General features: G+C 37.4%; 1 protein-coding gene across 1 annotated transcript in view; it reads left to right on the top strand.

Moving 5' to 3' along the window:
* The window catches only part of SLC16A10 (solute carrier family 16 member 10), a 65,945-nt gene extending 55,217 nt beyond the window's left edge, over positions 1-10,728 (top strand). Inside the window, exons 4-6 of the mRNA XM_050315875.1 lie at positions 4,665-4,808; positions 6,285-6,513; positions 7,633-10,728. Coding sequence (XP_050171832.1) covers positions 4,665-4,808; positions 6,285-6,513; positions 7,633-7,868 — 609 coding nt within the window. The 3' untranslated portion in view covers positions 7,869-10,728. The remainder of the gene's footprint in view (positions 1-4,664; positions 4,809-6,284; positions 6,514-7,632) is intronic.
* The last annotated feature ends 2,642 nt before the right edge of the window (positions 10,729-13,370 follow it).

Below are 13,370 nucleotides of genomic sequence, written 5' to 3'. Positions count from 1 at the left end.
TGATTGACCTGTAACTCTCTAGGACTTGCTGATAGTAGCTAATTTTGGACATAGTGTCTAGTTGTGTTTTGAGAGTAAAATAAGCCCTGAAACACTGTTTTAGGCCACAAGAAACAGACAGAACTGAGACTCTAAATTATGGATTGTAATCACAAAAGATAATTTTAAAAAATGCTTTAAAAGAGTAAATTATTCAACAGTTTAACTCTCATCCCTCTTGTATGTTACAGTTCAGTTCTTGCAGATCCCTGGCTTTATTCCTTGTTGTTGTTCTCAGTCACTGTGAGCTTCCTCATTTCTTTATGCTGTCTCTTGTGGCTCCACCCTTAAGGGGAAGGGAGCACCCAAGATTGGTAGATGCTTGTGTTCAAAAGGAACAAAACAAGTGAGAGGGTCTGCAAAAGTTTATGAAGTTTTATTAGTAAGTCACACATTTGGCGTGGAAATTAGTATGCTAGTCTCTGACCTCCTAGATGTGCACACAGCAGTGGGTTTTGGATAAAGGGGTAGAGTGAAAGAGAAGAGAGAGATGAATTAAGGAGTGTGAGAAAGTAAAGAAGGAAGAAAAGAACAACCCCTCAGTCAGTCCTGGCTCCGGTGTCAATTGATTCAAGTGATGGGGATGTCCAGGGTTTTGGGGGCACTGCACGGACTTGATAGGGGTACTTCTCTCTGCCCTGGAGATAACTAATTTGCATAGAAAGTGAGAAACTTATCATGTACAGCCTGTTCTTTTAGACCTTTCTGGAAATGGATTAGAGGGATTCTGTTGTCTTTAGTCGTGCTTTTTTCCCTGCAGTCCATGCCTGTTTCTCAGCCTCATTCCGGTGTGCTGCACTGTTATGCTTATCTCTTAGAGCTAGAACAAGGACGTTTGTCCTGGAAAAGTGCTGCCCTTCCTCCATATGGCCCCCTTCTCCAGCCACATCCTGTTCTTTCTCACAGTGTGTTATTACCAACAATCCTTGGCTGCTACTACCAACAATCCTTGATTGGCTCCAAAGCTATATGGCTATCAGTGTTTGAGAGGTACACGTTAGCCCCCTTATCTTCTAGGCCTCTACACCCTTTCAGGTCTTTCAGGAAACTTAATTTGGGGCAGTTAGGAATAGTATCTCTAATATATGAATGGTACCAGCAGTACTCCATAAGCATTTGCTTTTTTCCTTACACTTGTCTTGAATGAAAGTGTCAGACATAAGGACTTGAATCAGTAATTGAGCACATGAAACCCACCATTTTCTTCAGTTTTCTAGGTTATATATTGCTGTTGGGCATCTACTTTTGGTGAGAAAGACTGTATTATATTTAACCTACTAAAGCTTTGCCTCATTGGGAATCCCCAAAATGGGATACACATGGAAAGAAAACAGTTGACAGAGTTTAACTCTCATCCCTTGTGTATGTTACAGTTCAGTTCTTGCAGATCCCTGGCTTTATTTCTTGTTCTCAGTCACTGTGAGCTTCCTCAGATGTGTGTGCCTTTTCTGTCTTGCTGCTGACACCCAAGCCACGCCAATCCACCACTTCTTTCAGATTCAGGTTCTTTGTATTTGGAAAAAAAAAGGAGCTACAGCTCTGCTGAGGTTGGCTGTCTTTGATTCACTGCATGAATGTAGCTGAATTGTATGTGCAGTGAAGGGAAGATGTTGGCAAAATCTGGTCTTAGTTGGAGAGAAGTTAACCAAGACTGTAAATCTGAAAGCATTCCAGCTAATTCCTGGCTAATATTTCTTCTATATCATTCTAACAGTAATGAGAATTTGAACAATGAGATGTCTGCGTGTTACCCTGATAATAGAGAGCACAGCTAGAATGCTGGCACCGGGGATGCATTCAGTTATATTCTCTACTGCCTATGTCTTGATTTGGAAAACTGGATTGTATGAAGGTAAATTCTAGCTTTAAAAATAAAGAGGCTGTGCTAGTCTGGGATGTAATTTTGCCTGAGCCAACTAGGTCTTTTCTACGTGTGGAAAAATCAGACCTGTGCTTCAGCAGTGAAGAACCAGCCACATTACTGAGAAGAGGCAGAACCCATAGGGAAATGCTTTGGAAATCCTTTCTATGCCTGGGTCCCCATTTGACTGCTGTATCTATACTGCCTAAAGTATCTACTTTAGGCGATATCTATACTGCCTGAAGAATCATAGAATTACAACTTGTATAATTCTGCAATGATGAGAATGTTAATGCATGAAATGCTGCCTGAGAAGGTTCACAAGCAATTGCTCATCGTGGGATTTATGAGTAGTTCTAGCAGGTAAAAATCTGTGGAAATGTGAATCTTGTTTGAGCTACTTCATCATAAAGATATTTAACCTATACTTAATAAGTGTCTCTAAGTCTTTAATGAGTTAGCACTTACAGTACTGAATTAATCCTGAATCACTGTATTTCCAGACATCTAGTTAATACTGCTGTTGATTACAGCTTACTTAGTGACTGCATCACTGAAGGCTGAATATACAGTTAAGGATCTGAGGATCAGACCAGGTTGCTCAGGGCTTTGTGCACTTGTGCCTGAAAAACCTCCAAGGAAGGAGACTGAACAAGCTCTGTGGGCAGCCTGGGCCACTGCCCTCCTGGGGAAAAGGTTTCTCCTTACATCTAGTTGGAAGCTTTCTTTAAGGTTATGATGTACTTAAAAACAGTGAAAGCTAAAAAAATAAATACTAATTTCTATTATTGAAGTTTGAGATGAGTAGTGCTTATTTTCCTACTTAAGGAGTTGATTGAATCCAGTATTTTTCCCTATTGATCTAAGCGGACAGCATTTCCCCTGTGTGCTGCTTTGAGAAATCCAGTTTTGGGGATTTTGCTTTGAGAAACTCGGCTGCAGGTGCAGGGTTAAGAGTTATCTATATGTAGAGCTTTATCTTACCTCTTGAAAAGCCTCTAGGGAGAGGATGAATCAGGCCTGCTAATTAAACAAGCTAGGGGCTGCAAACACATGGAAGTGGAACAGGTGACAAGAATAGCATAAAACACCTTGGCTTCTCTTGCCAGCTGGGCCAGCCTGCAGGTGTTGACAGGCACATGAAGGTAGGGGTGGGAAAACTGTCAGCTTTTCTTCTTCTCACCTTTGATGGAAAGGGAATAAAAAGAACAGCTTATCTTTTGTGTTTAAATATCATTCCAGATGAAAAATTTCATCAGATTCTGTTCCCAAGTGTGTCTTAAAAAGCAAAGAGAAAAATAAACTTAAAAAATAGAAAGAACACGCATCTGTCTTCAATTTAAGTTAGAAGGAATTCTTTAAAACCAAAACAAACCCACTAACCCTTATTTTTTTTCCCTTTCTTACATTAGCAGTTATATGGGACAAATTAATATTGGATTTAATAGGCTTTCTGTGCCTAATAGATTTTATACCTGAAAAAATTACCATCACTAGCAAATCCTGGTTATGTTGGAAAAAAAGGCTCTGCTTGTATATTAACGCTCTTACCAGAAAAGACTTTTGACTATTTTGCTTTAGAAGTATTTACTAAAATGGAACTTTTTAATTGTATAGATGAGAAATTAAGGGTTCTCTTGTTTTGAAGTGTTATCACATAGTCAGAATTAATAATAAGTGTGTGTGTGCAGCTTCTTCGTTCTGGGTCTGTCAGCCTCTGGTTGCCTTGTCTCTCAAATGTTTTTACTACATCTGTAGTTAAAATCAGTTTCTTCTCTTTGCTCTTTCTACCTCTGAGCCTTCACTTTCTTGTTCAGAAGTACTTATGAGCACAAAGATTGCAGGACTGTGCAAATAACTTCTACGTTTTCCAATGTCCCCTTTGGCATATTTGGTATTGGCAATTGTGTTTCAAAAAGTAGTAGTGCAAAGAAGTCTTCCCTATGGGTAATTTATGGTCTTTGGGGTTGATTCAGAAACCACAAACACATAAACAAACATAACCCACTGTGGAGCCAGAGAGAATATAAAAAACATCTAAATCCATCAAACCAGGCTGGTGATTTTTTTTTTTTTTTTTAAACATGACTTTAAAGTTGCAATCACTGATACTGGTGTCAGGACCACCGATCAGTTGCCTCAGTGCTTTCGGTTGAAGTGGCTGATAAATCGTTCTTCCAGGCTGCCCTGTTCATCGCTGCCATAGCTGTACCCTCTCAAGGAAGTGCTTGCTGTTGTATTTGGCATTGCAAAGGGTTCCTGCTCTTCTTCCTCCTTGTCCCTGAACGTCATAATGGTGATTGTGGATGTCAGGATGAGGCATTCTAGAGGGCCTCTTCTACTTGCATTGTCTGGTTTCTTACTTGGGTTGTCTGGTCTCCAGCTCTCTGCTTCTTGCTCCTGCCCTGAGCTGTGTTGCAAGTTTGGTAGCCTGTGTCTCTGTCTTACTGCACACAGCAGTGTTGCAGTGATTCCAATTAATCACTTGGTACCTTCACACCTCAGAGTGTGCCCTGGCCAGGGAAGCCGCCAGTTTCAGTCAGCCCTCGTGGATTCTGTGTTGCTTTATATCTATGACTAGTAAATTAAGAGTGGTTGGGGAGAACTATTGGAAGTTCTCTTTTTTTTTGTATTAGACAGAGCCTTCTTGTTTTCCAGAATTAAGTCTGAGATTCACAGATTAACTTCTATTTAATTCAAATTTTCCAAGGTCTATCTTTTAATTCTAAAGCAAATTTATTTTCTCAACCTCCTTTTTAAACAGATGAATCATGTGAAAGACAGATTTGGTGACAGTGTGCCAGAAGAAGTGCTTCTGCTGTGTCTGGGCATTACTTCAGGAGTTGGCAGGCTGATCTTTGGCAGAGTTGCAGATTATATTCCTGGTGCAAAAAAAATTTATTTACAGGTATGTTTTTATTATTTCTACATTTCTTCAGAACTGCGTATTCTGAAGGCTTTGGTTTCAGGTACTACTAATAAGTAAGCAGAACTAACTGATTAGAAATTCAAATTTGAGAAGTTTCAAAACTCTGTGAAACTCAATGTATGGTGCTTGATGCTAGGAGCCTTTGGCGTAAAGTTTATGAATCTGATTTTTATTTTTAATGCTAAGAAAATGTCCATTTCCTGCTTGCTGTTTTCAGCTGGGAATGGAAGAAATTACTAATCATTAGCATGTGAGTGAGAACCTCTGGGGATTCTCTAGATTCTGCTTTCTCTGTTTTATCCCGTGAATTCATAATGGTTGCAGAAAGGTTAATTTTTTTCCATATGTTCCTCTATTAAGGATTTTTGGATCTCTTGATCTTGGAGCTGATTTGGTGTTAAGTATGTTCTGAGTACAGCATGCAGTGGTACAGCCATGGGAACATAAGAGGTGCTTAGTCGAGGAGATTTTGCAGGAGGAGTCACAGCTTCCAGAAGTGCTGAAGCTTGGGGATGAAGGAGGATATACACTTCTTTCCCTGAACACTTACAAACGATATTTTTTTTAAGGCAGTAGTAGAGTTAGTGTAGGATTTTGGAAAAGCTTTAGTCCACTTGCATGTTGGCAACGACGTGGTGTTCTCCATTTGCTATTTTAAAAAGAATAGCAGGGGAGACATCTAGTGGATGTTGTCTGCACTGCATATGGAAAACAAAAATTCTTGGGAAAGAATTACCTTCCCGGAGTATTTGTTGTCATAGATAAACTTAAATTCCCCGATGTGTTTGGTTTCCTATGCTGACACATGGATGGTCCACAGGCAAAACTGTTACCTTTTTAATTTTCTTTTTAATTCTGCTTCATTTTGCTGAAGGGCAGTTTTATTCCTTTAGTCTAAAACAAATAAATAGTCTAAGATTATATTAGAAAATCTTTTGAAAGTGTGCATTACTACAGCAGTGCACTTTTTTTGGTGGAAAAATTGTAATGGTTTCACTTCTGTTGAATATAAGCACCCTGAAGTAATCATTCATAATATTGATATTTTTACTTAAATTACAATAGTGAGGAGTCTAATCACAGTGTTTCAACTGTATTAAATTTTGATATTTCTATGACTTTCATTTGTGGAAAGAGCTGGGAACAACTTCTCAAAAACATTGGTGCATGAGAAATGACCTTATAGAGTCACTGCAGGATAGTTGAATACAAATGCATTTTCAAAGCTTGCAAAATGGGTAGTGGAATTTCTTTGCCTGTCATGAGTTATGTCTTTGTTTTATCTTGGTATGTAACCTTTGATGGTGGTAATCCATGGAGACTGATTGTATTTATTTTAAAGCAAATACAGGCAGACAATTTAATTCATTACAAATGCGAGGAAGTTTGTCTGTTCCCTAATATTTGTGAATTTGATGCAATGTGTTTTTATATCTTTTCCTTGGTCGTGTTTAGGTGGCCTCATTCTTCTTTATTGGCTTGATGTCTATGATGATTCCACTGTGCCATGTCTTTGGAGCTCTCATAGCTGTGTGTCTCTTCATGGGCCTATTTGATGGGTGCTTCATTTGCATTATGGCTCCTATTGCCTTTGAGCTTGTTGGGGCTCAGGATGTCTCCCAGGCCATAGGGTTTCTGCTGGGACTCATGTCAGTCCCTATGACAGTCGGCCCACCCATTGCAGGTGAGTATAGACGTGTTCTGTAGCTGTAAATGTGTTTCTACGTCTGCATGACTTTTTGGCCGTGTTTTCCATTCCTACATCGTGTGCAGTGCGCTGACATTGTAAGTTTTCTTAGTATGTGCTTGAGAAGATGTGGTGAATTTAACAACTGGGCGTGGGTTATTAGTTTACCACACTTTTCAAAGTTTGCTCGATCTTTTTCATTAAGTTATGCAGATGCAAAACATTCCCCCAAAGAAAAGTAAATTTCCAGTTGGTTTTGGGACCTGAAATCTTCCATGCTATTGAAATGACAGCCTATAGGTTGCTTGTGTTAGAGTAGGACTCCAGGTTAGAATCTGCAAATTAGCTGGATTCCAAAATTAGCTTTATTCATTCTTTGATGGGAGGCTGTTTGACAAAGTAAAGGTTTTGAAGCTGAATACTGGAAGTTCTTTGGGAGGTATAAATAGCTAAAGCTGTGTTCCTTACCACTGATGATTTTCAGTGCTAATTTACTCTGAGATCTGGTGAGTGCTACTGAAAAGTACTTAGTAAGTTGTAACTGAACTATGCAGCATTACAAAGGACAACATTTTAAAGCTGGAACACCATAGACTAGTTACTTCCTGATCTGGATATACTGTCAGAGCTATTAATACTTAAATAGACTTTTACTAATGGGAGGAATTTGGAGAGAGCAATTAGAGTGAAGTTTTGGCAAACACACTTTTTAATAAGAGGCTACTAGGAATGCAATATATGCAGTATATCGAGAATAAGAGGAAGGGGTACATTTAACAGAGGCAACTAGAACTAAAGGAGGGAGAATTTCTCTAAATAATGGTAAGATATAAGTGCTGGAGAAGCTCAAATGAGCAACTTTCAAATAGGAAAGATTATACATGTTTTTGATGGGTGGTAGTTAAGCAGTTGAGGCGTGGTATACTGAGCTCTTCATTACTACTTTCAGATCAACTCTGGAATACCTTTCTACTTATATGTACATTTATATTTGGTTATATATATATCTCAGGTTGTCAGTTGTGCCAGCTCTCAGGTTTCTGCATCCGAAACCAAGACCTGTTTTTTATAGATTCCTGAGGCCCCATTATGAGCAGTTATTTCCTGTCTTTCCAGGCTTGCTGCGGGATAAGCTGGGCACCTATGATGTAGCATTTTACCTGGCTGGAGTCCCTCCCCTTATTGGTGGAGCTATTTTATGTTGCATCCCCTGGGTCCATGAACGGCAGAAGTTAAAAGAAAGAGCAAAACCTGTTGATGGAGAAACTACTGAGAAAATGCTGGAAAACGAAAGCACTTTGGTGTCAAACACAACAGAAAAGCCAGTCAGAGAACTGGAATCTGGCATTTGATGCTTTCTTTTCCCTGTACCATCCTGACCTCTACTGAAGTTTGATTTCTACTTTTTGGCTGAAGATATTATACTACACTGAAGAAGTCTTGAACTATTGCTCAAATTGCAAAACTGTTATAAGAATCTTTTATACTATTGAACTTTTTTGATGAATTGTTGAATTTGATCTCAAGCCACATTTTCAAGGTATTTGAAGTTTTGTAGCTTTAGTGTGTATGTGTGTAGTGATTCTGTGTGTGAAGAGAATATTTTTCTAATCCATCAGAACCGATTTCTGGAAATGTGAAAGCTGTTTTTGGTTCACTGATCCAGGATTCTTCAATCACATTTATGGCCCATCCAATGCAGGCACACCCATGGGTGTTTATACTGGATAATGTAGTAGCTCTTATGACTGATTTGTTTTTTGAAGTTTCTCATGCTGTTTACAGTCTTTTATAATTCTATATCATGAACATGAATATGCATATTTTTCATTCCCTAAACTCTTGATGAAATGATTTTTCATTAGAAAACTAAATTATTAAACATCTGCTTTATTTTCTCTAAATACCCCAGCCTGTTTAGTTTGCCAAAACACTCACGTGTGTTTGCATTCAACTTTCATGGTAGCCCAAACAAAGAATATTCAGGATTAAATTCTTGGGCTCAGGTTTTGAATATGTGCAAACCAAGCTCTGAGTGCGAACACGTTCAGAAGTAAAGCTGCTGAATGATAGACTTTTTTTATTTAGTGAAGGCAATACTATTAAGATGCATGTGTATAATTTTTTTTTCAGCCAAACCTCAGAGTAGTGGATAGTTTTGAAACTGTATTGATTAATTCTTTGGAACAGTATTGTGAATTAGACTGAATTTCAAATTATTCTGTTATACTTGTTAGTTTTTTTATTCTTAAAAACCAGACAGCTTTAAAAGATACATTCTAAGTGCAATACCAAGTTGTTTTTAACGTGGAAATATACATGAGCTATTAAAACGAAGTTCATCAGTTAAGGATTTTTGCACTAAGTGAACATGCAGGTTGATTACAGGTCTATATAGCTGTGTTCAATTACCTGTAGGATATAGCTCCATATTTTATTCAAATATAAAGAAATGTCTTTGCATGTCCTATTTCTTGCTTAACATCCTAAACATATGGCTCCATTGCTTATGTATTCTTAGGTATTATACACTGTTTGTTGAGCAGGTATTTTGAAAACCTCTTTTTCTGAAAAGTATTTAAAAGCATACTACTTTGAGATGAAAACACTGCTTTTCAGTTTATCATAAAATACTTCTAAGCACAGTGCTTATTTGTGGATGTGGATCAGCAAACACTGAAATAGAATAATTCTTTTTTTCAGGTCCATTCGATACCAATCATTTTTCTTTCCTTGTTTAGAACTGTCATAGTGAAGAGTAAACTAAATGTGATCTGGACAAAGTGTGTATTTAAGTGCATTTTCTTAATTAGTAACAGTACTTGTTCTTTACACAAACCATGGAGGCATACTGTTCTTTTTAAACTACAGCCTTTATTGTCTTTTCTGGTTTCATTATTTTTCTTTCTCCAGTGTTGTTGTAGTAAATTGCTCAGAAAACCCACCTCCATTTGTGATACAAAACAGCAATACTATTGCATTGAATGTTTACATCTAGCAACTGAAAGAAGTTCTCTAAATGTACTATTCAGAGCATGCTAGCCATTGTAGACCAAACCTCAGACCCTTTTTCTATTGCAGACTTTCAATCCCTACTTTATATGAGTGAGCTCTGAATAATTGAATCTTAAAATATTAGAGGTATAGGGAGAGACTTGAAGGTGGGGAAAAAAAAACCCTAAACCAATTTGGAAAACAGAGGTCCCTTCAGGCTCACTGGGACTTGTGCTTTGGCACGTCATAAGTACTTCTAAAATTTTCATTAAGAGATGCATAGTATTGTTAATTAAAATTACTATGAAATGCTGCCTTCATTACAAAAGTGATGTTAGCAGTTGATGTTGCTCTTGTCTGGAGTATTTCTGTAGAACATGTTATTCAGTATTATTTTCCAGTTGGGCAAGGCAAAAGGTGGTCTTGAGTAAGTGTGGTAAAAGCCTCTTGTTTCCTATTGCTTTGTTATGAAAAATTAATGTTCATCACAGATCTTGCATTTCATGTGTTTTAGTGTTGAGTTTTAAACCAAAAACAAGGCTGCTCTTTATCACTGGTGCAATTTGAAATGATTGTGACCAGATATCTTGATGTAATTGTGACATTTTCCTGACTTGCTGCTCTATATCTCTATAAATTATCTAGCAGAGTATATAAAGTAATTGTTGTTAAGTTTTAGAAATGACACAGAGATGATATAACAATAATATGGATTAATTATTGGCATGTCCTTTAAAAATAAAAATCCAAACTCTCATATTTGAGTAACGAAAAACATTATATTGCTCACAAATATGAAGGACAGCATTTATTTAAAAAAAAAAAAAAAGGCAAACCAAAAGCTACCAACAAACAAATGACTCCAGGAGAAGGTACAATGAGTGAATAACTGTTTAGGAGTAATTACTATGTCAAAACCAGCTAGTGAATGGGATATTAGATGAGAGGGAAGCAGAGTTAGGGATGAGGAAGCTATGCTGGTGTGGTGATGTTGGAATAATGAACGTATTCTTATGCCAGTGCTTGTTTTGCCAAAACTCTAAAATTGGAAAGGTTTCTCAGAGAAGGTAAAGTAAATTAATGCAGAAGAATTCTGTTAGCATCTTTTCTGTTAGCTTGTATCTATGGGGGAAATGTCTGATAGAAAATGGACAAAAGCATAAGGAGTTTGTGTCCTAAAGCTAGATAAGACATAGTTAAAAATGAAAAAAAAAATAATTTCAGATTTTTAGTGGTGAGGCCAACCAGTCACTGAGAAACTTACTGAGCAATATACTGAATTTTGTATGCCCTGAGATTTTAAAAATGAGGTTATCTGTCTCTCCTTAAAAAACCCAAACAAATCCCAACCCAAACCAAAACACAAAACCTCAAAACAAATAACTATTTATTACATTAATTATAGTGATAAAATATTGTTGAAATGGTTGCAGTTCTGAAAACTAGGAGAGAAAAGGAGTGAATATTCAATTTTATTCTAACTGAATAAATGTAAAGAACTTTTTGTAGCAATTTATTTTCAAGTGTGAAAACCTGTTCATGGGAAGCCTGATGAACTTATATTTTGATGACCCAGTTCATTCCAGATTTGATCTTGTTGGCAGGTAGATTCTAAAATTAAAATATTAGCTTAATTCAAGAAGACTATTAAATTATTCTGATGTATCCTTCTCTTGAGAACAGTTTGTAAGAGTACTTTCCATAGATATTGCTCTCTCATCCTGTAAACAAAGTAATCATCTTTTTTCCACTGAATGTTCTCAGGGTAAACTTTAGAAGAAATTGGGTCAAGAGAGGTTCACTTAAAACGGGGGTGTGAAATTTCCAGTCCTACTTAATGCTATAATTAATACACCAGACCTTCACACCAGGACTAATTTTGAGCAGGGTTTGTTTGGCTTCATGTCTGGCTGACCTATCTTTTCAGTGCATATGAGATCCTTGTAAATCTTAATAAAGCTATTCAGAAAAGAGTCAAATAACAAAAACCCTTCAGGCTATTATTTACATCTATGCTATACAACAATATTCAATGATTAATTAATAAAGAAAGTATCATTGGATTTGCTTTGGCTACAGTAGAAGACCCATAGCAGTCTCAAACCAAGACTTCGAATTGTAACACAGAATTTCTTTCATCCAGGTCTTCTTCTGTTCAGCATTAACATTTTAATTATTTTTCTAAACTTATTTTCAGTGACCATTTATTGCTCCTGAAGATTGCCCCCTCACCTCAAAGATGCTATAGGCGTTCTGTGGCCGTTCCTCAGGGTATATTTGGTATTAGAGGTAGACAACTGACATTCTTCTCCTTTGGTTCTTCCCGTCCAATGTCTGGGCATATACATTCCCCCCTTCCCTTCAGAGACACTGGATTGTCAAACTGATGCACACCATATTGGATATGGATTGTACTTTTCGGCCTTCCCTGCATTAAATCTTTGAGTAGCCATAGCCTGGCAGACCAGCCAAGTTTTGGTGAAGTGAGAGGGGTGAGATTGGATCACCTCCCAGGAGCGCTGAAGGCAGCTCTTGCATATCCCAGATGAATGCTTTGATCACAGGCTTGTGGTGTAAAAAAAAAAAAAAAACAAAAATGAACACTGCCATTGTAAAGAAAAAATGCCCTGCTCAGTCCTTTACATCAGGTAGTACATGCCAAAGGGACTGGAGATGCTTCCTTGCAGCCCCAAAGGGAGTATGCCAGGATGGGAATCAGTGCTACTATCCTTAGTATCATTTGTATAGTTTAGCTTAAACCGCCGGGCTCTCCCTGTGCTGGCATGGGGCAGCTCCCTGCCTCGGGAGCTCACAGAGTGGCCCAGCTGCGCCCTCTGAGCAGGGAGCAGAGGTGGTGCCTTGTTTGGGGCCTGGATTCCCCTTCAGAGAGCTGGAAGTGTTACAAAAGCTGGCATCTGAAACCTTTTGTCAGAAATGACCCCCTGCTATTAAGAGTGTGAGTGTATGTATATATAAATACAATGTATTTTGACCAGGAGCATACACAAACATTCTCCATTTAACTAGAGGAGGTGTAGCACTGGAATGTGAGAGATGGCTGAGGAAAGAGTAATTATTTTCATTGTGTGTCTCACTGTTGACAAGCACAGCACCATTACAGTTCCAGCCAGCCACTGAGTTTCTAGCCACGTAAACTTTGGCATATGTTCAGTATGCCTTTTAGTCTATATATATATTGTGTCAACAATTGTAATGTTTTGGAACTGCATATGCTAAGATTAAAGTGATTTTATACCAAAATGTTTGCTAATATTGATAACACTGACACATTTAAGTATCTTTATAGACATCATATTTTGTATGTTGTTTTTGATATTAAAGGATATATGTTTTGCTAGCCTAAACTACATTCTTTCAAGTTCTGCTTTGAGTAAGAAATGAATGTCTAATGTTTTTCATGGTGCTAAAATAACTGTGATCAGCCTCAAATTGTTCAGAATAAAGATGGTAGTTTTAAAGTGCCCCATTTGTTACTACAGTCATCATTTTTAGTCTTATTCTCATGTAAAACTTGTAATTTTAACAAAGTAATTTTATGTTATATTAGGATAATTATTGAATCTAGTGTGCAGACTTCGGTCTCAAAGACTTTACATCTTTTATTACCACTGTGGTCTGACTGAAATATTCCCATTTGATCCTAAATTAATATATGGTGCTGCCCATATAATTCTGATTTTACTGACAATCCATTTTAACATTAATTATTTATAAACTTAAACTACTGAGTTACTTATTTCTGAAAAATTTATCTTCTCTTTCCATTCTGGGTTTTAATATCAAACTTAAAGAAAGAGATATATTCACAAAAGGCAGAAGTAAAATTGAGGGAGGGAGCT

This window comes from Myiozetetes cayanensis, unplaced genomic scaffold, assembly GCF_022539395.1.
Source record: "Myiozetetes cayanensis isolate MyiCay16 unplaced genomic scaffold, myiCay2020 scf2-11, whole genome shotgun sequence".
NCBI lineage: Eukaryota > Metazoa > Chordata > Aves > Passeriformes > Tyrannidae > Myiozetetes > Myiozetetes cayanensis.
Note: the sequence above shows the minus strand (reverse complement) of the source record. Positions and strands in the feature narration are given on the sequence as shown.